Source organism: Notechis scutatus, chromosome 2 (assembly GCF_049901735.1).
Source record: "Notechis scutatus isolate UNSWTSFEM ecotype Mainland chromosome 2, rNotScu1.2, whole genome shotgun sequence".
NCBI lineage: Eukaryota > Metazoa > Chordata > Lepidosauria > Squamata > Elapidae > Notechis > Notechis scutatus.
Window position 1 is genome coordinate 160,969,583 of NC_142010.1, and position 26,087 is coordinate 160,995,669.

General features: G+C 41.8%; 1 protein-coding gene across 1 annotated transcript in view; it reads left to right on the top strand.

Annotated features, from left to right (window-relative positions):
• AICDA (activation induced cytidine deaminase) overlaps positions 1-12,199 on the top strand; it is a 95,924-nt gene extending 83,725 nt beyond the window's left edge. The window contains exons 4-5 of the mRNA XM_026687378.2: positions 10,407-10,522; positions 10,791-12,199. Of these exons, the coding sequence (XP_026543163.2) occupies positions 10,407-10,522; positions 10,791-10,844 (170 nt within the window). The 3' untranslated portion in view covers positions 10,845-12,199. The remainder of the gene's footprint in view (positions 1-10,406; positions 10,523-10,790) is intronic.
• Positions 12,200-26,087: the final 13,888 nt, after the last annotated feature.

The window sequence follows — 26,087 nt, forward strand, 5'->3', positions numbered from 1 at the left end:
CCCCCAAAGTCCAAAAGATTCTTCCAATTAAAAGTTCTGCATATGATCATGTGGGCATCTTCAGGTGGTGATGCGGCCTCTGTCCATTGACCTTGACATATTTTGATAAAGCTTCGCAGCTGCGCAAAGGAAAGAAGGCTAAGCAAGGAAATAGAAAGTTAAGAGCAGGAATTTATACTCCCCCCCCCCAACTCCTTATTTATACAACACAAGAATGTAACACCTTCTGTTCTCTTCCCAGACATAAACCCTCCTCCCCCGTTACTCATGGCAGCCGAAAGATGCAAAGCAGTAGAAAAGTAGAAAAGATCTTGAAGGCTGACATTCGGCCCCCCTAGAAAAAAGACGTTAGTCCTGTAAAAGAGAACAACATAAAAGTATTGATTAGCAATCACATACATTTCTAGGGTTTATCAGGATACTTTGTGTGAAAGTCTTTGATCAGCTTAGGGGCTCTAACATCTTTCTCATTAACCCACTCGGCTTGGGAAGATGGGAAATGTTTCCAAGCCACAAGGTATTGGAGGCGACCCCTCCATTTACGAGAGTCCAAAATCCCTTTAACTTCAAAGTGTTGTTCACCCTCAATCAGCAATGGTATAGGAGGATCAGTCTGGGTTGGTCTCAAGACAGAAGTGTGTTCAGGTTTCAACAAACTAACATGAAAAACTGGGTGAATTCGCCAAAGAGTTTTTGGTAGTGACAATTGGACGGTCACAGGATTCACAATTTGTTCAATTGTGAAAGGACCTACATACTTAGGGCCAAGTTTCTTTGACTTTTCAGTGGTTTGTAAGTATCTGGTGGACAGGAAAACTTTGTCTCCCACTTGATGGGACTTCTGTGGGGCTCTCTTTTTATCTGCAAATTTCTTATGGGACTGATGGGCCTTGCGAGCAACTAGCTAGTTAAGCTGGAGTTGAGATATCCATTCGTCTAGTGATGGGATGTTAGGCTTTTCACGAGGAAGTTCAGGTATGGGTACAAAGTCTTGTCCCAACGCCACTTTAAAGGGGGTGAACCCAGTACTACTATGAACAGAATTGTTGTATGCCACCTCAGCAAACGGCAATAAGTCAGCCCAATTGTCCTGTTGATAATTTATGTAACATCTGAGGTATTGTTCTAGAACAGCATTAGTTCTTTCAGAGGCCCCATTGGTTTGGGGATGGTGGGCGGAGCTTAAGCCCTGGGCGGAGCCTATCAACTTCAAGAATTCCTTCCAAAAGTTCGAGGTGAAATGAACTCCTCGGTCAGAAATTATACGTTCAGGGACACCATGCAGTCTATAAACGTGCAGTATGAACAGTTTAGCCAACGATTTTGCAGAAGGAATCTTAGAGCAAGGTATGAAATGCTCTTGTTTTGAAAACAAATCGGTTCCTACCCAAATAACCGTGTTTCCGGCACTCTTGGGTAACTCTACTATAAAGTCCATAGAGATGTCCTTCCAAGGAGCTGTTGGCCTGGCCACATTTTGTAACAGACCTGCTGGCTTACCAGGGGGCCTTTTTGCTGAAGCGCAGACTGAGCAGCTAGCCACATAAGTCTCAATGTCCTTTTTCAACGAAGGCCACCAAAATTGTCGCTTAACGAGGTGCAAGGTTTTCACAAAACTGAAATGACCAGCCGGTTTGGAGTCATGGGCCTGTTGCAATACTTGGCTTCTCAATGACTCTGGCACATACAGTTTCACTCCCACCCAGGCCAAGCCATCTCTAACTGTACAGTTATTCAAATTCGCCAGGAACCACTCATCCAGCTTCAGGGCTTCCTTTAATTGTGCTGTCAAATCACTCGACAAATCCGCTTCTTGCTTCTTCTTTTGCACTCTAGTGACCACCGGGGCAGCCAGCTGTTTGGTAGGAACAATCGGCCGTATCACTTCAGGATGAACACTGTTGTACTGAGGCAATCTAGATAAAGCATCCGCCATAAAATTCCCCTGGAATGTACTTTAGTGAGAAATTGAACCGTTTAAAATACTGGGCCCACCGAACTTGCTTAGGAGACAGCTTCCGAGGCATTTTTAAGGCCTCCAAGTTGTTATGGTCAGTCCATACCTCGAACGGGTGTTTCACTCCTTCCAAGAAATGTCTCCATGTCAGTAGAGCCCAGCGAACTGCAAAAGCTTCCTTTTCCCAGACAGCCCATCTTCTTTCAGTTTCAGTCAGTTTACGGGAGGTGAAGTAAGACCGCCCCCACTGCCACATCACTCGCATCGGCTTGGATCACGAACGGGGCATCCATGTCCGGATGTTTTAGCACTGGTTCTGCAGCGAACAGTCGCTTCAACTTTTCAAAGGCTGCTTGGCACTCCATGGACCACTCCAGCAGTTTACTGGGCTTCGGTTTCACCTCCCCTTTGGTTTTCAAGAGATTGGTGATAGGCATTGCTATCTTAGCGAAGGACGGGATGAATTGCCGGTAGAAATTGGCGAATCCTAAAAAGCTTTGAAGTTGTTTCCGGGTGCGCGGGGGGCCCCTACTCCAACACCGCCCGCACCTTCCCTGGATCCATTTCGATACCCTCGTGTGAAATACGATACCCCAAATAGTCGATTCTCTCTTGATGGAACTCACATTTGGACAGTTTAGCATACAATTTAGCGGCTCGCAGTTTCTGTAACACTGAACGCACCAGTTTCACATGTTCATCCCGAGTCTCTGTGTAGATAAGGATGTCATCAAGGTAAACCAAAAACCCCTTGTATAAATGTTCATGTAACACTTGATTGATCATTTGCATGAATACAGCTGGGGCCCCCTGTAGGCCAAAAGGAAGAACATTGAACTGGAAACAACCCATCGGGCAATTAAAAGTGGTCTTCTACTCATCCCCTTCTTTAATCCGGATTTGATATGCTTCTCTCAGGTCCAATTTTGTGAAAATTTTCCCTTTAGCCAGGTGGGCCAACATGTCCTTCATCAGGGGGAGGGGGTACACGTTTTCCACGGAAATTGTGTTCAGGTTTCTATAGTCCACTACCAAACGCTTGGAGCCATCTTTCTTTTCACGGAACAACACTGGGGCCGCTACCCGAGGCCTAGCGGGTTGGATGAAACCACGTTTCAGATTTTTATCAATAAACGATCTCAGCTCTTCCAATTCTCGTGGTGTCATCGAATACAGCTTCAGTTTCAGGAGCATCACCCCCGGCAGAATTTCAATACTATAATCGGTTGACTGATGAGGGGGGAGCTCATCTGAAGCCTTTTCGCTGAACACTTCTTTTAAGTCCCAATATTCTTTCGGAATTTTTTCCTCCCCCTCCAAGCTTTCGGTACCCGTGGAGGCTAACTCAACAGGATTTTGAAACTCCTGCTGGGATTGCCCCTCCCCTTCCGGCCGCTGATTTGTGCATATGCGCAGCGGCCCCTTCCTCCAGTTTACATGGGGATTCCATTTGCGGAGCCAGGGCAATCCTAGTATTAACGGTTGCTCCATCCCAGGGGCCAAGATAAAACACAAAGTCTCTTTATGCTCCCCCATGGTCATCTCTGGGGGTTCCGTTATGAAGCGTGCAGGGTAACCCCTCGCCACTGATCCATCCAATTGGCAAAAGGCTATGGGCGTTTCTAAAGTTCTCAGTCTGATGCCCATTTCCTCAACCACTTTCATATTGATTACACATCTCGTGCACCCAGAGTCTAGCAAGGCTAACATCTCCCCTTCGGTCCCTGAAGTGGGTGCCCTTAACTTTACTGGAATGATCATGGGGCCCTTACTTGGACTTACCAGGAAGTCATCTTCCGAGTCAGAATCACTCTCTTCAAGGAAGGTCGGAGGTCCCAGCTCCTCCCTTGCCGGGGGTGACCTCTACAACCTCTCCCGTCTTTAGTGCGGTTTCACGAGGCTTGGCTGGGGGGTTTCAGGTTTCCTCCCTCCTCTCTGCGCCCCCTTTGGATCCAACTTGACCCTGCAGTCTGCAATCCGGTGGCCCTCTTTTCCACATCGAAAACAGGCAGTGGATCTGGGTCTTGCCATCACTCCTCCTCTCAGTGGCTTAGGGGCCTCTTGGAAGTGTGGGGGGGACGGCTTCCTCCACCCAGAACCCCCCGCATCTGCTTCGGGTCAAATCTATCTCCACTTCTTCTGCCAGCAAGTACCACAGTTGCAAATCATTAGGATCCCTTCTGGAGATACACATCTGGTATACGTCTTCATTTAGACCATCTTTATAGGCTTCTATCAGGGCTCCCTGGGACCAGCCTCGGATATGGTACGCCAGCTGTCTAAACTCTTGGGTGTCATCAGCCACTGACCTCCTCCCTTGATTTATGGTCTTCATCCTGATCCTGGCCTTTCTCTCCACCAGTGGGTCCTCAAATCTTGCCCGCAATGCAGTCATGAATACGTTGTAATTCCACAGTTGGGGGGAGTTATCATTATGCAAAGTCACCATCCACTCTGCAGCTAATCCCTCCAGGGCCCTGGTAACACATCTTACTTTGGCTGCTTCAGAGGTGAATTCCCCCCCATATTCCTCCATATAGCTCCAGACTTGTGCTAGGAAGGAACCCAAGTCTTTGGGATTTCCTCCAAATTTCACTTCTAATGGAGGCAGCTTCAGAGCTATGCATCTTCTAGGGATCACACCTCTTGCTGGGGGCCCTGGGGCTGCAGCCGGTTGCTGCGCTGGCGCTGGCTGAGCTGTGGGGGTGGGGGCAGCTTGGCTGTCTCTGGCTGAACTTGCTCCCCCTTCCCCCTCATACCTTGGAGCGATGTGAGGCTGACCAAAAGCTTCATTCAGGAGCTGCCTGGCTTGATCCAGCATCAATTCTCTCTTTTCCTTCTCTTGCCATGGCTCGTCTCTCCCACACCTTCGGGTCATGGTGATTCCAGGAGGGGGAGGCTCTTCAGGATCCCTCCAGCTGACACCCAACGACCATCTGGGCCTCTCAGTTGAAACTTCCTCCAGAGTAAGGTCGGCTAGCAATTCAGCTGCTGGCATCTCCGGTATCAGCAACAATTGGTCCCCCACAGCTCCCAGGTCGTCCTCATCACCAGTTGGAGATGACATGATGTAAAACCCCCCCGCCCGGAAGAAAACTGGATATTTTCTCCGGGTGGCTGATGAAGAGATTCAGAATAATGTCAGTCTGTGCTCCATTCAAAATCCAAGAAAAAAATACTTAGACTCCATAGATTAGAGCAAAGATATCTTTTACTGAAATTCGAAGTGGAAGCTACAGGTAGAATTCTGAATCTAAGGAATTAGGTGCGCAGATCACATATACAAAGGGATGGAATTGTTCCCACCCCCAAAGTTCAAAAGATTCTTCCAATTAAAAGTTCTGAATATGATCATGTGGGCATCTTCAGGTAGTGATGAGGCCTCTGTCCATTGACCTTGACATATTTTGATAAAGCTTCGCAGCTGCGCAAAGAAAAGAAGGCTAAGCAAGGAAATAGAAACTTAAGAGCAGGAATTTTTAACCCCCCCCCCGACTCCTCATTTATACAACACAAGAATGTAACACCTCCAGTTCTCTTAGACGCAACCCCTCCTTCCCCCGTTACTCATGGCAGCCGAAAGATGCAAAGCAGTAGAAAAGTAGAAAAGATCTTGAAGGCTGACACACTGGTGGTCTGTGAAAAAATGTTGGTGGACCACAGAAAAATTATTTGCATTTTTTATATAAATACTATTTATCTTTTTTTTTTTAAAAAAATGTATTAGTGGTCCACAGCAGTGGTTGCCAATCAGTGGGCTGTGGACCACTGGTGGTTCACAAGAAAATTTTGGTGGTCCACAGAGAAATGTCCCCCCCACAGCAATTAATCCAGACTGCACGGGAACACAAGGCTGCGCCACATATCCATCACATGGTCCAACCAGGTCACAGTCACCATCTTGGCTGGCTTCGGTCCACACCTCTCCAACACCTGGTAAAACATCCTTGGCTCCCATGGGAAAGAATGTTGTTTTGGCTACACATCCCCAATTATCTCCATCTCCCCCCTTCAGTTCTCACAGCTCGAACTGGCCTGGCTGTGGCAGCCCTGAAGATGCTCCCAAAATGGCTTCAGCATAAAAATGGCTTCAGGGCTTACTGGCCGCCCCACCCCTCAATTGAGGAGGACCTCCTGTAAAAGAAAAGCAAGGGAGGTTAATCCATGTCATCTTTAATCTCCCCTTCCCCTGCCCCCTAAGTGATCCCTTTGGCTTATGAGGGTACTTGTCATGAAACTTTAATCAACCTGTCAGCTTTCACACCCCAGCTTTTTATCCAAGTTGCTTTAGAAAGTGGGTATTCCTTCCAATGAACTAGATATTGCAGGCAATCCTGATGCATGTGGGAATCTAAAATTACTTCATAGTGGGTCTCTCCCTGCACCACAATCAGTTTTGGGGCTACCTGGTCTACTGGCCTTAGTTGGGAGCCTGCAACTGGTTTGAGCAGATTGCTATGAAACACTGGATGCACTTTCCCTAGAAGTATGGGAGTAAGCTGAACAGCTACAGGATTTATCACTTTCATTATTGGGAATGGCCCTATGAACTTATGCCTGTTTCTTGCTTGGCAACTTTAGTTTTAGTTTTAGATACTTAGTCAACAAGTATACTTTGGAAAGGAGGATGGGGGAGCAGCATTTATTGGCTTGCTGTTTGTACTTTTTTCCCGCTTCTACTAAGACTTGCTTCATGTTTTCCCACCCTTGCTTTAATTGCTACATCCATTCATTCAGGGACACAGAGGAGGGGGGCTCCCCTGGTAGCTCAGGCCTGGGGACAAACTCCATGCCACTGGTGACTTGGAAAGGTGTCAGACCAGTGCTACTGTGGACCCCGTTGTTGTAGGCTACTTCTGCAAAAGGCAGCAGCTCTGCCCAGTTAGATTACTGGTAGTCTATGTACCACCTAATGTACTGTTCTACCATTGCATTCTTTTATTCCACCTCCCCGTTCATACTCAGATGAAAAGCCAAACTGAGCTCCTGGGTGGCTTCTATCACCTGTAAGAATTCCCTCCAAAACTTAGCTATGAACTGCACCCCCCATTTGAATTAATCCTGTGGGGCATCCCATGTAGCCTATATATCTGTTTTATAAACATCTTGGTTACTTTTCTGGCTGAGGGCAACCCGAACAGGCTGTGAAATGGGCTTGTTTTGAAAATAGGTCAATCATGGTCCTAATGACCATGTTCCTGCTGCTCTTTGGGAGCTAAACTATGAAGTCCATGGCGATTTCTTCCCAGGGATGAATTGGGTAAGCCACTTGTTGGAGGAAACCTGGGAGTCTTCCAAGTCTCTTCTTCATAGCAGCACAAGTGGCACAGCTCTTCACATAGTCCTCCACATCTGCTTTCATCCTCGGCCACCAGAACTGCCACCTAGTCAGATGCAGGGTCTTAAGTAACCAAAGTGCTCTGCCAGTTTGGAGTCGTGGCTGCACTGTAGGATGGAGTCTTAAGCTGGCAGGGACATACAACTTCATCCCTTTCCAGGCTAGTCCATCCTTAAAGGTCAGTGTGTCCTTGTTGTCATTTAGCCATGGATCTGCATGGAGCACTGCCTTCAAGGCTCCCACCATCAGGTCTCCTCCAGCATCATCACAGCCTTTGCTTTGGAGGCTGCCAGGATGCAGGCCTGGGGAATGGGTTCAGGAGCCAGGCACTCTGATGCTTGATGGCAGTGCTGGCCACATCTTGAAGCACTTAATGGTTGCTGCCAATGCTGGCTTTAGTTCATCTGGCTGCCTAGTAGTGGTCCAGCAACCCAGGGTTCGCTTGGTTTTCTTCTCCAGTGTGGTTTTTCAGTGCAGGCGGATTTTGAGATCCATGGCCAACGCCATTCTGTACCACTCCTGTATGTGCTTGGGAACCCCTCTGAAACCACAGGCTTGCCACAGGTCCTGATCCAGGGCTTCCTTGAAATGGTAGACCAGGAGTTGCTCGGGCCAGTTTCTCAGGTTCCCCACCACTCTCTGGAATTCCCACATGAATTGGGGCAGCCCTTTTGCTTGAGGTCCTTAATCTCAGCCTCTGCCTCTTGCCCCTGGGTCGTGTCTTCAAAGCGGGTTCTCAGCACCTGCAGGAACTCATCAGGTCATCGAGTTCAGGAGCTCCCTCATTGTGTAACTGGGCCACGCACTCAGCTTCCTCTTCTTCATCCATTGTCGGAGATGGCAGAGATGATCTCCTGGTCAGACTGGTACTGGGCCCCATATTGATCAAGGTGGGACCAGATCAGGTTCAAGAAATATGCCAGCTTCTCCGGGCTACCATTGAAAGTAGCTCTGAAGCATAGGGGGCAGCTTTGGAGTTGGTTAGGGCACTGGAGCTGGCATCCATTGGCACTGGATCCACCCTTAGCCAGGGTAGTATGTCCAGCCAGGAGGGATTTGATCTGTGGGGAGCAGCCTGAGAGGCAGTAGATGGCTGCCTGGCCTCGGCAGACCAACAGGATCCTGCCACAGCCCCCGGACTGGAGTGGCCTAGGGGCCCTGGTGGCTGGCTGACAGTGGTCATGGTTTGAGCTGTCAACCTGGTAGATCAGGCCCGGTGAGGGAGACTCCAGTGTGGTCTGCTCTGCACTGAATGGAACGAGGAGGAAACTAGACTCTGACCAGTCATGCTCCCTTGGAGGGGAAAGGTGAAGGTCAGTTGGGCCAAGACCAAGCTGGGAAGGCCACTGGTGAGCAGTTGTCCCATGCTGCCAGTGTTCAATTGGTCAAACTTCTCTGGCAACCCAGCCAAGGATTGGGTCCTCGAAGCCACCTGAAGTTCCCACTTTCTGGATTCACTGTGGCCTTGCTGTCAGGTTTCCAAGTGATGAAATTCATTTAAAAAGAAAAGAGCAAAGTCCATCTTCCAAAACAATTTCTTTTTTTTTTAGGAAAACATCAAATTGGCAAAGTCTGTTGTAATTCCAGATCTGACACAACCCGGAATTACACCACATAATATTGGAAGTTAGAAACAGCCCCCAAAAGTCACATTCTCCAATAAAGTAAATCAACATTGCCTGGTGTCATCAATCTCCACCTCAAGGCCTCAGCAGGGACAGCTCATGTTTCCATGAGAAGAAGAACCACCTTGCCTAAACAACTCTATCTCCACTCCTTCCCCCTTAGGAATGTTGCAAGCCCAAAACCCTTCCTCTCATAATCAGTGAAGAGAAAGAAAGAAAAGGAATATATAATAAGGCTAAATAAAATGGCTATGCATATATCAGATTTGGGCTTGACTCTCGCTGTCCTCCACTCTAGGACTGTGGTGCGTTCAGCTCAAGCCAAGGCTACGTGAGGCTCCTGGAAGACTGGCTGGCCAGCCAAGTCATCCTCAGCCCAGTACAGCTCCTGGGGCACCTGCCATTTCATCAGCTCTTGGAGCACTTGGAGTCCAGGGCTGCTCCTTGGTGGCTGAAACTCTTGAGCCAATGGCCAGAGCCCCTGTCCTTGGATTGTGCACCCAGATGGTGTTCGACCTCCACTGCGGCCGCTGCCAATTCAGCCTCCATGGATAAACTGAGCCTCCCAGAGCTGTCCCTGCATGCTCCACTGGTTCCTATGACTCTGCTGACTTCTCTTCCACATTCTTCTCCACCTTCTCTGAGTCTTCCCATTGCCCGGTCACCCGGGTAAGTGGTTGGGGCTCAGGACCCTGGACAGTGGCCTCGTGATTACGGGGAGCTTCTTTAGTTGGATTTTCTATTTGGAGAGTCAGGTTAATGTCAGGGCTCTGGCAAACACACCAAAAGGAATCAAAACTCCAAGGCAGGCATCTTCCACAAAGTATAGATTTATTAGGCATGTCATATTGGCACATCTGGGGGAAACCTGACTCTGGAGGACTCAGAATTTTCCCTACCCAAATCAAATCCCAAAGTTCTTCCCCTGTCACAAGTCCTTCACATGGTCCAACCAGCTCATAGCTACCATCTTGGCTGGTTTCGGTCCATGCCTCTCCAACACCTGTTAGAATATCCTTGGCTCCCACAGGAAAGAATGTTGTTTTGGCTACACATCCCCAATTATCTCCATCTCCCCACTTTCATTCTCACAGCTCCAATTGGCCTGGCTGTGGCAGACCTGAAGATACTGCCAAAATGGCTTCAGCATAAAAATGGCTTTAGGGCTGACAGGTAATATCATACAATGAAATTTAGGGAATATCTGTGTTATGACCTTGACGCAAAATAATTATACCTGGTATGATTATACATTCACATGAATATAAAGGCTGTACAAATCCTTCAAAAGATTAGCATGGGAAGACAGGTGGGAACAACTTCTAAAAGAGCCAAGTGAGCCAGTGAAGACAGAGTTGCTTTATTTCAAAAGAGTTGTTTTATACATGCTCCCGTAAATTCTCAAAGCAACTCTTTCAAAAGATTTGCACAGCCTTAGGAAATATCATCAACTGAATTTGAATGTTTCATGACTCTTTCTTATCAGACTATTTTTACTGTTGGAACACCTTTGTGGAAAACCGCAAAAAACCCTTCAAAGCCTGGGTAGGACTTCATGAAAATTCTGTACGTCTTACCAGACAACTCCGGCGTATCCTTTTGGTGAGCATTTACTTCTCCCACAGAGCTTCCTTCTTCTTTGCTACTCTTCACTCACTTGTCATTTCCCACTTCTCCTCAGTGTAAGCAGAATCACTGCCCTCTATTTGCTCTTCTCTTCTCATGCCTTAATTTTTCATTTATTCCCTTCACTCCACTTCCTGGCTTTTTCTACATTTTCTTGATGTTTTCTTTATTACTGTCCTTCTTTGTTATCTTTTCTCATATTCTCACAATTGCTTTTGGATCACTTATTTCTCCTGATTCACAGCCTCTTTATGAAATTGATGACCTGCGAGATGCTTTCCAAATCCTTGGATTTTAAATTCCTGCTTGGGGAGAAATGAAGATGAACAGATCCCAACATGTTTTGTGATGTCTTCAACATCAACTTTTTCTCCCAGTTCTTTCCTTCCTACCATAAGTATCAAATTCTGAAAAAAAGCATATTTTTTTTAAAAAGGCAAGGTCTTTTGAATGATCTTCTTTTGCATACTAGGACTGGGCTTGTTGTACTTTGTCCTCCATGGGAAGAAGTAAAACTAATCAAACTGTCCAAGGCATGTGGCCACATTTATTATTACTATCACAAAGGTCAGTCAGATAAATGGACAATTTAGGAAGATAGCCATTTGTACTACACAAAAGGATTTAATTAAATCTCCTAGAATTAATGATAGATGTGGAGGTCAAATATTAAACTTTTAAAATTGCCAAGGTATCTAGCATCCAAAAAACCCTCTGAGTTTACATGGAAGAAAAGATTTTGTTTGTGTTTATTTTCATGGTCATAGTCATGATGTGCACTGAAGATGGTGTTTGATTTCGTTGTACGAGGTGCACTGACAATAAACTAAACTAAACTCTTACAATATTGGACAACACAATATCAACAGTAGAGACCTTCTATCAGACCTTGCCCAGTCTCTCTCAGGAAAGTAATACTCGTGACTCCATTTTAATTGAAACAGAGGAACTTTTATTAAAAGAAATGGATTGCAATAAGGTCAGGAGGAATCTGGTGTTCCTGGACAAAATACAAAGCTATTCTTTTCATTTCCCACTCTCTCTCCCCTTGACCAGTGACCTGGCCAGCCAATGCTGGAAAGATATTTTGAGAAACTCTGAGGTGTCAAACTGGTAACATTCCATTCTCAGGGTGAACGGCTTTGAAGATCCTGGTACAAGCCAGCTTAGCAGTGATCTAGTCTTCTTTGAAGTTATAGCAATAGTACCCAATAAATCCCCATCCTCCCTTTCCCCTCCTACTTTTATGGCAGGACACCAGCAAGGCACTAAGCTGGTGATGATGGACCCTGACACTTTCAAGTTTCCAGGTCCTATAATATCTCAGGACTTAAAATGGACAGCTAACATCAAAACATCATCAAAAAAGCACAACAAAGAATGTTCTTCCTGCACCAATTCAGAAAGCTCAGACTGCCCAAGGAGCTGCTGATACAGTTCTACAAAGGAATTACTGAGTCTGTCATTTGTACCTCTGTAACTCTCTGGACTGTAAGGACTGCAGAAAAAATAATTGCATGCTATATAGAACAGATGGATAACCCAGGACAAAAATCCTCCAGAAAGAATGTAGTTCCATCTTTCTTTTACAACCTGCAGATTCATAAACTTTGCCCTGAATAAATTCTCCCTCCACTGGAAAAAAAAGTTAAATGGTTTGTCTTTTAAGTGTACAATCCATTTTTCAATGGAACGTAGTATTATTTCCACTTACTCACTTACCATTTCTTTTGTTTAGTCCTTCCCATTCTTACCATTTTAACAGGCGTGTGTTGGTGATAAAGGGGTAATATTGTTGATAGCAGATTCATTTTTCATTTCTGAACAATGGAATTAGTAATTTTTGATCAGATTATCAAGACAGATATCCTATCTCCCAGCAGCGAAGATCAAAGATGTGACCTGGTGGCTTGCTAAAATAATTAACCCCACAAATTATTATCCCTTTCTCCTCTTTTATGTGAGGACAAACGATATGACAATGAACTTGAAAACATTGTTAAAAGACAATAAGCGGCTTGCACGAAAGGTGGTGTATTTATCTGTATTTCTAATAGAAGGCTGTTGGAAGAAATACCCTTCTGGGTTCAGTTCCAACTGGGGAAAAGACACTGGATTCATGGAAGTTGCTTGGAAAGAAGGTTTATTGATGAACAGGATCATATGCCTTGGAGATCCTGCAAAAATGGAAGAGATGCTGAGAGTCCCTTGGTTTTATGCCCTCTCTGGGCTTTGAACTGGCTTCCTGTTCCTGTGGCAAGAAATGTATTCTGATTGCTTGTCAGACTCCCATGGGGCCATGCAGGAATAGCTTGGTTGCATCTTGCTGGGTGATGCAATCTTCCCAGGTGCCATGTGATGAGATGAGTAGAGGCCTAATCCTATCATGCCCTGATCCCATCACCCTGGAGCTGAAGTGCAGGGAGCTGCAGGAAGCTGCTTTGTCTTTAAAAACATGTTTCTCCTTTTCTCATCCATGGAAATATAATATTCAGCCTTTTTAAATATTTCCTAGAATATTTCATTCTTCTAGGAGAGGGGTGGGTGCTAACTTCTACAATATCCCCCCTTTTTGCCAAAATATGTTGGTGGAACACACGTTATTGGCAAAAGATTAAAAATTGATCAGATCAGGGAGACTTAATGGGTGCTTTTAATTTTTCTGGTGCAAAAGTGAAGGCATTGATAGAGGCAACAGAAAAGGATTCCTTCAGTGGCTTCCAAAAGCTTTCAACCATGAAGGTCTAGCAGCCAGGGGAAATGTTCTGGAAAGAAATTTACAGTATCCAATTTTCTATGCCAATTATTTTCAGATGTTTGATGCACTTTCTGTGAGCTTACAGTCAGGTTTCAAGCAAGCACAAGTCCCAAAGTTCTTCACAGCCATATTTTTCCTTTAAATTCCTACAGGCTACCTATTTCTAGACAAAGAACCTGTCCTAGCTCTTAGTTTCCAGGGTTTGTGAGGCCAAATTGAAGTTAGTCATTGTTCAATCCAGGCTATTTAGTATTTTTAAAATTACACACAATGAGCCCTGGGACACCTACTCATGAGACCACCAGTGCAACATATCCTGCTTTGCTGGGTAACTGGGCAGCATCATTTGTGAGTCACAGTCAGGGCTTGGAGATCTCTTTTCTGCTATCTCTTCAAGTGAGGGAATTGCCTGAGAGGGATGCCCCCTCCATGGGATTAGCAGAGAGATATGACTGCTTGGGCCTTCATGCCACAGAGCAAAACAAAAAACAAACACACATACACACACAAACACAAAAAAGGAGCTAGGAGAAGCAAAAGGAAGCTAGGAGCAGCTTTGTGTGGAGGTAGGTGAAGGGGATAACCTCTGTCTAATTCTGAATTGTGTGTCTCTGTGTGTGTGCTTATGTATGCAGCTATTTTTACAATACAAACATGCTGGACAATTTTCCCTCCCACCAGACAGAAGTCCAAAGTGTTCAGAACTTGCTGTGGCAACCACTCTCAAATACAATCCTTACATGAGTACATTAAATTGACTACAATATAAATGAGACAAAAAAAAATTACAATGAATTTCCACCCTCCCCCCATAATCTTTTCAACTGTCTTCTGCGGATCAAAAAGAGTCTTTCAGTGTTTTACTGGTCCATCTCAGGGTCCTTTCTTTCATGTCTTTGGGTGGCATTAGGCTTGGCCTGGTGGTATGGGTGATCAGTCAGGCTTGGAAAGGTCTGCTCCACTCTGGTTGCTGTGATGACTTTCTGATGGAGGGCTGGATCCAAACCCAATTACTGGTTCCAATGGATGGAATGTCTCTACATGTTGCAGGGATGAAAGACATAAGAACAAGGCCCCCTCCCCACTTTTGTGGGTAATCCTCCCAGGAAAGGCATTGTTTGCAGGATGAGAAATGAGGGGGAGTGGAGTAAATAGCTTGCAGGCAGGGTTTGAGTGAAGAAACCCACCTGTACTGTAGTTTATTTATTTATTTATTTATTTATTTGATTTGCCAATTGTTTACAAGATAATAAGTATAAGTGTATACATAGTTGTGAATACATGAAATGGGTACATATAAGAAAAATAAAAGAAGAATAAGAGAAACAATAGGACAGGGACGGTAGGCACGTTGGTGCGCTTATGCACGCCCCCTATAGACCTCTTAGGAAAGGGGTGAGGTCAATAGTAGACAGTCTAAGGTTAAAGTTTTTGGGGTTTGGGGAAGAAACTACAGAGTCGGGTAGAGTATTCCAGACATTGACCACTCTATTGCTGAAGTCGTATTTCCTGCAATTAAACAGATAAATCAGTTTCAACAAAATGGAGACACAACAGATGAGAAAGGAAAAAAACTGGATTTACGTGCTTCAGGAAAAGGACAGATGAAATCATTTAAACACACAGTAGATGCAAGAATGAAACTTCCTGTAAATTAACTTAAAACATTTGCTCATAACCTTGGGTTTTTCTTAAAAGCACAGAGAGGAAAGAAAATTGCGTGCATAAGCGCACCAACGTGCCTACTGTCCCTGTCCTATTGTTTCTCTTATTCTTCTTTTATTTTTCTTATATGTACCCATTTCATGTATTCACAACTATGTATACACTTATACTTATTATCTTGTAAACAATTGGCAAATCAAATAAATAAATAAATAAACTCAGTTTTCTTCACTATGTTCTGTGGGCCAGACAAAATAGAATGAAGGCTTTTTTCCCCTTTCCCTTCAAGTGCTCCCAACTCTTTTCTAATAATCTAAAATTCATATCTTTAGGGATCCGAGACATTTAACAGTTACAATTACCTCAAAGACACACAAAGACTTACACACACATATACACACAAAGACAAGAAAAACAAAACAGAAAAGGAAAACAGAACTCTCAGGTTTACACACACTGTTCATTCCCACCATAAATCTCAGTTAAATTAGGGAAAGTACAAATCTTAACAAACATATCACGTGGTTGCATGGAAGAGAGAGAAATAAACAAACAAAATAAACAAAACAAATAAACCCCCAACATTCCTATTTATATATTTCCCTTTTCTTTTAAGTACCTTTATTTAGCCAAATTGGTTTTCCAGCTTCATCCCTGAGCAAAGCCCACTTCTTACACAACCTTTTTTCTTTTTTTTCTTTTTTTCATGCCCACCTGGACAGGCAACTATCTCTTTTAGTCCCAGGCTTCAAGCAAGTCTTTCACTGGGGAACCTACAATGACCCTCGAGCTAGAGCATCCCATGTTTCCCCTCTGGTGCAGGGATTCAATTTGGCTCTGGCGGGTCCTGGAAAACTGAGTCTTCTACTGAGACAACCGCCCCGCCAGCAGTTTTCAGATCAAAAGGGATCCGGAGTACGCTGGTTCTCTATCAGAGTACAGACATCTCCTGTTAGCGATTCTCCTGCCTAGCAGTTTTCAAACCAAAAAGGAGTCTCCCTGCAGTGAGTACAGACACCTCTTGTTACTAGCTTTTTCCTCACTCACAGTTTTAGGATTCAGGAGAGTCCTCTGCTTGCTTCTAGAGATAAGGGCCTCTTCATTTCACAGGGCTTTGCTCAGTGACTTGCTCGCTGGTTGCCCCATTTCAACTCTCTCATTCACTTTTCCATTCCATTCCATTTCACACTCTCTCCTTTCCCTAACAGAAGGTTTTGTGCTCTGAAAATGCTAAACATAACTTTTTTGAAAATGCAAATAAGCCAGGAGGTTGGTTGGCGTATAAATTGAAAACAGAGAAAGGGAAGAAATTGATAAATAGCCTGGTAGATGAGAAAGGAACTTTATACTATCAAAATGAGGATTAAAAAGTAATAGTTCAAGATTATTATGAAAAGCTGTATGAGCAAGAAAAAGTTTCAGAAGAGAAAATTAAACATCATTTGGAAAAAGTGGAATTACCAGAAAAAGTAAAAAGTAAAAACTGTGTTAAATGAATGAATATCAATGATGAAATTATCAGAAGCAATCAAGAAATAAAAGAATAATAAAACACGAGGACCAGATGGGCGGCAGGCAGAATTTTACAAATGGTTACAAGATACTTTAGGCCCATCAATGTTGGAAGTCTATAATGAAGTATTGATTGATGCGAAGGTACCAAATTTGTGGATGGAAACAAATATTACTTTGATTTCAAAAGAAGATTCAGATTTAATGCAGATAAAAAACTATAGGGTCATATCTTTACTGAACACTGACTATAAAATATGTGCTTCAATAATGGCAGAGAGACTAAAAAGGCTTCTAAATGAACTTATATATTCAGATCAAAATGGCTTTTTGCCTAAGAGGCAGATTAAAAACAATATGAGAATAATTTTAAATACAAAGGCAATAAACCATAAAAAAATGGTGATGGTAAATAGAGATATGACAGAGAATATAAAAAAGGCAGAAGACAAGGATTTCTACTATGTCCTTTACTATTCATATTGACATTGGAATTGCTAAATAGAAATATTAGACAAGACATAAAAATTAAAGGTATGGAAATAAAAAAGGAACAATATAAATTAAAGGCATTCACAGATGATTTAGTCTTTATCTTGGAAGACCCACAAGAAAATGGACTCAAACTAATTAGGAAAATAGAAGAATATGGTAAAGTTGCAGGACTGCAAATAAATAAAGAAAAAACCAAAATAATAGTTTATGGACATACAAAAAAAAAAAAAAAGAACTAACGAGGAAAATAGGTATACAGATAGTCAATAATTATTATAAATTGGCGCAACAAATTAAAATGGATTTGGAGAATAAAAATGAATATCCTGCCAAGATTACTATATTTATTCCAAACAATACCAATAAAACTGGAGAACAATATTTCGAAGAATTAAATAAAACAATATTAAAATATATTTGGCAAGGGAAAAAAGCAAGGATAAACTTGAAAATGTTGCAAGGTTCTAAAAATAGAGGTGGTTTTGGGCTACCAGATTGGGAATTGTATTATCAGGCTTCGACACTCACATGGGTGAAAGAATGGATTGGATTGACATGATCTTGAACTAGGTTGGCATGCTTTTTTATGGTATGGAAAAACAAAATACATAGCTATTTTCAAAGACACTTTGTTAGGAATGCATTATTCACACAGAGGAAGCAAGATCCAGTTGAGTTTGGGAAAAGGAACCTCTCTCTCTCACACACACAGGCATACACACATTTCCCACACTTTTCTGGGCTATAAAATTAAAATTTAGAAGTACTCACCTTTTTTCCAAACAGCCTTTGAGCTCAACATTCAAAATCCCTTTAAAACCCATTGTTCCAAATGGCCAAGATCCAGGAAAACTCACCCACAGACTCAATGGGTCTGCTGCCAGCAAAGGTCTGCTTACCTGGACCAAGTCCATTTGTCAGGTTAGCTTGGAGTCCCATCTGGGGTCCAAATTATTGGAAGAAATATTCTGGGTTCAGTTCCAAGGGACACTGGATTCATGGAAGTTAGAATAGAATAGAATAGAATAGAATAGAATAGAATAGAATAGAATAGAATAGAATGGAATGGAATGGAATGGAATGGAATGGAGTGGAGTGGAGTGGAGTGGAGTGGAGTGGAGTGGAGTGGAGTGGAGTGGAGTGGAATGGAATGGAATGGAATGGAATAGAATAGAATAGAATAGAATAGAATAGAACAGAACAGAACAGAATTCTTTATTGGCCAAGTGTGATTGGAAGTTGTTTGGAAGTTTCTTGGAAAGAAGGTTTATTGATGAACAGGATCACATGCCTTGGAGATCCCGCAAAAAGGGAAGAGATGCTGAGAGACCCTTAGTTTTATGCTGTCTCTGGGCTTTGAACTGGCTTCCTGTTCCTGTGGCAAGAAATGTATCCTGATTGGTTGTCAGACTCCCATGGGGCCGACTTCTGGCTATACTTCCATCATAATCGGAGTGAGGTCTGCGATCGTCCACAGCTTCACTCCGAGCTCTACTCGTTGGAGGGTCCCAAGCGGGACCAGAACCACCCTGTAGGAGTAGTACATATCAATTTTACAGAAGACAATGTTGAAAAAGCACTATGCAATCTAAAACCATCTCTATCTATTGGATCGGACGGAATATGTGCCTACTTTTTAAAAAAGCTATCTACTGCCATAGCCGAACCTCTAAGCATAATCTTTAAAAATCTTTCAGAACCAGCTCCTTGCCAAAACTATGGTCACAAGCCATGGTCATCCCAATCTTCAAAAAGGGAGACCCCAGCCTAGTTGAAAATTACAGACCAATCTCTTTATGCTGCGTCACCTGTAAAGTCATGGAATCAATTACTAACCAATACATCATCCTCCACTTAGAGACAAACAACCTACTCTCTAATAAACAATTTGGTTTCAGAAAAAAAACTAGCCTGTAATCTGCAACTCTTACACTGCAGAAACATATGGACTACACAACTCGATCAAGGCAAAACAATAGACGCAATCTACATAGACTTCTGTAAAGCCTTTGATTCAGTAGTACATGACAAACTACTACTAAAACTAAAATCTTGTGGTATCTCTGGACACCTGCATAACTGGATAGAAGCATTCCTTGTCAAACAGACAACAAATGGTCAAAATTGGGAGCGTCCTATCAAATTCTGTACCTGTCAACAGTGGTGTCCCCCAAGGCAGTGTTCTAGGACCAACCCTCTTCATACTCTACATAAATGACCTCTGTGATCATATTAAGAGCAACTGTGTTCTCTTCGCTAATGATGTAAAGCTATTCAACACCACAGACAATACTGCTACCCTTCAAAAAGACCTCAACTATGTATCAGAATGGTCAAACAAATGGCAACTTCAAATCTCAACAAATAAATGCTCAGTCTTACATATTGGCAAAAAAAAAATCAGAAAATAAAATACAAGCTGAATAGTCAAGACGTTGTTGAGGATCCGGGATTTCTGGTTTGAGTTTCTTCGGCAACAGACCGAAACCTCATCTCTGCAAGGTTTCGATCCGTGCTCGCTGCTGGAGCGCCCCAAGCCGGCTGGTTTCGGGCTAAGCCACCCCGTAGAGGTGATGAAGAAGGGGGAGACTGCCTGCAGGGTTGAGGAGACCCGCATCTCTCCTCTCCAGCTGCCCATTACTCCTTTTCCTGAAGGCGGTTGTAGCAGTAGTCAGAAATGGCCACCACAAAGAAGAACTCGACCAGAAAAGAATGTGCAGGAGGAAGATAAGAAGAGAAAGTTTTGGTTGACTGGGTCAAACAGCAAAAGCAACAAATAAGGTACCCTGGAATTGAAACTATTAAAAAAAAACAATAACATTGTTCCCTAAGAAGATTTTTAAGCTGCGAAGGAGAGAGAAAAGGGAAAAGATTTTTTTTTCTCCTTTTCCTATACTGACAGCTGAGAGACTTAAGCAAGAAATTGGAAAAAAATCCACTTTGACATTAATAGGCATTTAATGCTGAAAATAAAAAGTCAAAGGGATAATAAAGATTTCTGGATAATCAAAAGCTTTTGAAAACAGGAAAGGAGAGAAAAAGAATAAAAGGGCAGGATCTGGAAGGGGGGAGACTGCCTGGAATTAAAAAGAACTTACAGCAAAATCTCAACAAGACTTCCAAAAGATACATTTTAACTGAAACATCGCAACAAAAACCCCAGGAAGAGAAAGTGGAAAAAGAAATAAGAAGAAACAGCTTAGGACTATTTGGATTACTTGATGATCTCTGGATTTTTGGTTATTGTATTTGAATGACTAAAATCAATCGGGTGGTTGTTTAAAACTGTTTAAAATGCTCCACTTTTAGAAGAACTGAAAATGGAACTTAAAAAGTACAAAGAAGATGCATAAGAAGGGAGAGGTTCTTTTGGCTTCGTATTTCAGTTCTTAGAAATGGAGATTTGGAACTATGAGAAACAACAAGAAATGCCTGCAGAACAAGAAGATTGCGACAAAGAAGAAGCCATCTTTAATGAACAAGTAATCTTAGGTGGGGGGAAAAAAGGAAAGGGGGGAAAGAGAATGAAAAATTTAAGATTGGGAAAAACAACCCCCCCCCAAAAAAAATAGAGTGAAAAATAAGTATAAAATCAGAAAGCAACAGAAGAGGGAAATGCAGAAGAGAGAATTAGAAGTAGAGAGACAAGGGGGTAGAAAGGGGAGGAAGAAGATGAGAGGGAAGAAAGGAAAAGAAGTTATAAAGGACAGAAACAAAATATAGAGAAACAGGGCCTATTTAGAGATAACGGGTGAAAATTTAATGGAAAAAGGGATTCTGCAAAGGTACATAAGATAGTATTGTTATATTAGAAATAGAAATAATTTTAGAAAATATGCAACAATGTATGATTAAAATGTTTGATAAAATAGCTATTGTAATTCAGTGGAATGCTTGTCAATAAATAAATGTAACAAAATGAATATTTAATGATTTACAAAACATATGTGAAGAGAAATAAGGGAAAAATTAATTATGGAGATTATATGTGTCTTGAAGGAAGTATGATATTTAATTGAAAAGAAATGTTAAAGATGTTAAGATTTTAATGATTATTAATGATAGAACTGAATTGGAATGGAATGAGGGTTTATAATTACATATATTTATAATCCTTTTTTTAAAAAGAATATAGTGTGTATTATAAGAATGTACCAAGCAGAATTCGATTGGAAGTTATGTATTATGTATTATATTGAAGGTCATAACCTTAAGGTATATATTGAAGTTTAAATAAGAGTTGAATGGATGTAATTAAAAGATATAAAGGTGTCATACTCCAGTTAGTAACTACAGGAGAAAACTTGTTTAATGAGAAAAGATAATATGAAATTGAAACAGAACAGTCAAAAGTATAAATAAATATAATGATTTGAATTGAGTTGAGATAATCAAAATAAAATTGAGAAAATTAAAAGAGGGGAGAAGCTATATAGAAAATGTAGAATAGTATAAGATATGGAATAGAACACAAAAAGGAGCATGAAATTGAGTGTTGTGTCTGTATAAAGAAGTTCAACCCGGGACCATGCTATTTTCAAAAAAGATGTTTTACTTGTATTTTGTATGTGTGAAAACCCAAATAAAACTTTATTTAAAAAAAAGACCTTGTTGAGGATCCAAACTCCATCAAGGACCTTGGAGTACTCATCTCTAATGATCTAAGTGCTAGAGCCCACTGTAACTACATAGCTAAAAAGGCATTAAGAGTTGTTAACCTAATCCTACGTAGCTTTTTCTCTGGTAATATCACACTACTAACTAGAGCATACAAAACATTTGCTTGACCAATACTTGAATACAGCTCATCAGTCTGGAACCCGCATTACGTATCTGATAGTAACACAGTTGAGAAAGTCCAGAAATATTTCACAAGAAGAGGTCTTCACTTGTCTAATCGATGCAGAATACCTTATGCCACCAGACTTGAAATTCTAGACCTAGAAAACCAAGAACTACGCCGCCTTCAGTCTGATTTAAGTATATAAAATCATACATTACAATGTCCTACCAGTCAATGAATACTTCAGCTTCAACCATAACAATACAAGAGCACACAATAGATATAAACTCAAGGTAAACCGCGCCAAACTTGATTGCAGGAAATACGACTTCAGCAAAGGAGTGGTCTGGAATACTCTACCTGCCTCTGTGGTTTCTTCCCCAAACCCCAAAAACTTTAACCTTAGACTGTCTACTAACTTTACTGTCTACTATTGACCTCACCCCTTTCCTAAGAAGTCTGTAGGGGGCATGCATAAGCGCACAAACATGCCTACCGTCCCTGTCCTATTGTTTCTTTTTATTTTTCTTATATGTATCCATTTCATGTATTCATAATTATGTTTATACAGGTGAAACTTGAAAAATTAGAATATAATGCAAAAGTTCATTTATTTCAGTAATGCAACTTAAAAGGTGAAACTAATATATGAGATAGACTCATCATATGCAAAGCAAGATAGTTCAAGCCATGATTTATCATAATTGAGATGATTATGGCTTACAGCTCATGAAAACCCCAAATCCACAATCTCAGAAAATTAGAATATTGTGAAAAGGTTCAATATTCTAGGCTCAAAGTGTCCCACTCTAATCAGCTAATTAAGCCATAACATCTGCAAAGGGTTCCTGAGCCTTTAAATGGTCTCTCAATCTGGTTCAGTAGGAATCACAATCATGGGAAAGACTGCTGACCTGACATTTGTGCAGAAAACCATCACCGACACCCTCCATAAGGAGGGAAAGCCTCAAAAGGTAATTGCAAAAGAAGTTGGATGTTCCCAAAGTGCTGTATCAAAGCACATTAATAGAAAGTTACGTGGAAGGGAAAAGTGTGGAAGAAAAAGGTGCACAAGCAGCAGGGATGACCGCAGCCTGGAGAGGATTGTCAGGAAAAGGCCATTCAAAAGTGTTGGGGACTTTCACAAGGAGTGGACTGAGGCTGGAGTCAGTGCATCAAGAGTCACCACACACAGATGGATCCTGGACATGGGCTTCAAATGTCGTATTCCTCTTGTCAAGCCGCTCCTGAACAACAAACAACATCAGAAGCGTCTTACCTGGGCTAAAGAAAAACAGAACTGATCTGTTGCTCAGTGGTCCAAAGTCTTCTTTTCTGATGAGAGCAACTTTTGCATCTCATTTGGAAACCAAGGACCCAGAGTCTGGAGGAAGAATGGAGAGACACACACTGCAAGATGCTTGAAATCCAGTGTGAAGTTTCCACAGTCTGTGTTGATTTGGGGAGCCATGTCATCTGCTGGTGTTGGTCCACTATGCTTCATTAAGTCCAGGGTCAACGCAGCCATCTACCAGGAGATTTTGGAGCACTTCATGCTTCCTTCCGCAGATGAGCTTTATGGGGATGCTGACTTCATTTTCCAGCAGGACTTGACACCTGCCCACACTGCCAAAAGCACCAAAACCTGGATCAATGACCATGGGATTACTGTGCTTGATTGGCCAGCAAACTCGCCTGACCTGAACCCCATAGAGAATCTATGGGGCATTGCCAAGAGAAAGATGAGAGACATGAAACCGAACAATGCAGAAGAGCTGAAGGCCGCTATTGAAGCATCCTGGTCTTCCGTAACACCTCAGCAGTGCCACAGGTTGATAGCTTCCATGCCACGCCGCAATGAGGCAGTAATTGCTGCAAAAGGGGCCCAAACCAAGTACTGATTACATATGCATGCTTATACTTTTCAGAGGTCCGATATTGTTCTATGTACAATCCTTGTTTTATTGATTGCATGTAATATTAAGATGAACTTAGGAATATTAATTGAATGATATAATTTGATAAAACTTGCAAATATGATTACAAGAACATGTATAAAATGATATTAAGAATATAAAAATTGATATAAAGTAATATATAAGAATATTGAATTATAAAATTGGTAATATGTAATAATATGAAATCAGATAAGAAAGTTAGTAGTTGGAATATGTAATTATGGTCATGTTTGCTTTAAAAAGTTAAATACCTGGAATCACATTGTTTACCCAAAGATGTATTTAAAGAAATAAAAATAAAAAATGTATACAAAAAAAAAAGAAACTCCCATGGGGCCATGCAGGGGTTGAATCTTGCTGGATGATGCAATCCTCCCAGATGCCATGTGGTGAGATGGGTAGAGGGCTAATCCTATCATGCCCTGATCCCATCACCCTGGTGCTGAAGGATGGGTGGGGGCAAGGAACTGCAGGAAGCTGCTTTGTCTTTAAAAATATGTTTCTCCTTTTCTCCTCTAGGGAAATATAATATTCTGCCTTTTTAATATTTCCTAGAATATTTTATTCTTCTAGGAGAGGGGTGGGTGCTAATTTTCTACAAGACCAACATCCAATGAGAGAATGGAGGGATTTAGAAGTTACTTAAGGCTATCAAGAGAACTTTGCATTCCTAGACCATGGCCTACATTATTTACAATAAGGGATTTTGGCAGGGAATGGCTGCACCTCATAAGAATAGGTAATAATGTGTTTGGAAAACAAATGGTTCAGCTTATCTAAAGGGCTTTGAACTAAAATAGGAAGGAGAAGGAGATCAAACTTTCTGATCTTTAGAACCTAATCCCAAGCATAAATCCCAGAATAACCAGGGAGTGGTGAGAAGGGGAACTCAGATATAAACAGGAGACATAAGAAACAAATGCAGTCAGCAAAAAAAGACTCAGATACTTATACACTAATGCTCCAAGTATGAAGAACAAACTGTAAGCAGATACATTGTTGCCATTATCAAAATTTGGGATGAAACACATGATTGGAATATACTGTTGGATTTAAATTATTCAAAAGAAACAGACCTAACAAAAGAAGAGGTGGGTTTGCATTATATGTAAAAAAATAACTACACAAAAACTACAGAGAAATACACAAAAACAAGAATGAAAATCTTCTTGAATAGATATGGGTTAATATAAATCATTGTCATAGGTTTATACTACAATCACCCAACCAAGAAGAGAAAGAGGATGAACTTTTTGCTAATCAGTTAGCTAAGGTGTACAGGAAATACACTATAGTAGTAATAGGGGACTTTAATTACCCTGAAATCAACAAGTGGGACAAATGGAAGCTCAGATTCCTAATGAACTTAGCAGACAACTTTGTTATCCAAAAGATAGAAAAGGTAACCTGAGGGTCAGCTATACTGGATTTAATTATTAGTAATAGAGATGATATAATTGAAGGGATGGAAGTTGCAGGAACTTTGGGGGAAGAGTGACCATGTCATACTAGAATTCAACATAATTCAGGCACAAATAATAGAACTAGCGTCTTAGACTTTAAGAGAGTTAATCTTCAACAAACCTAACCCTAACCCAAATTCCAAATAGCTTTGGAAGGATTCTATAGATAGAAATCTTAAAAGGGAAAACAAATCAAGATGCCTGGAAAACTTTGAAAAATGAGATTACAAAAGTCAAATCTAAAAGAATGCCAGAGAAAGAAAAACAAGGGACTCCAGACAAAACCAGCATAAAGAACTCTCATAAACTGTGAGACAAAAAGGACAAGTTACTAAAACAGAACACCAGCAAATACCAGCACTTGAATTTGCAAGGATAAAATCAGAAAGCTCAGAATGAACTAAGTAAAAAAAAGTGGGTAATGCTCTTAAACGTGTTTAAGAATAAAATAATTAGAAGTCTGGTTTAATATTAAGAAAACGATATAAGGTCCCTTTAACTATTTAAATGGATTAATTGCATGTGTTGGTGTCTCACCTAGGGATTTAAATGTGCATGTGCTCAATGTATTCAAAGCATCCCATGTTGTTCATTTATTGTTTCTGAGCAATTTTCAGGTAATTTCAGGTAATGTTGACTAGAAGCCCTCCGAGGTCCTTTTCAACCCTACATGTGTATGAATTTAGTATTTCCCTTTAGTCCCCATTTTGACAGCTTCGTTCAAACCCCATGTACTTCCCGCTTTTCCTTGAAACGGTGATCTAGTAGGGCCACGCCTTTCTGCCTCCCTCCCTTTCTTTCTTTAAGGCTCGTGAATTCTTGTTCCCAGAAATTCAACAAGTCAAGAAAAACGCATCCTTCTAAGCTGTATCCCCCGAATTCCTAACCGCAGCGAGGAGAGCAGCAA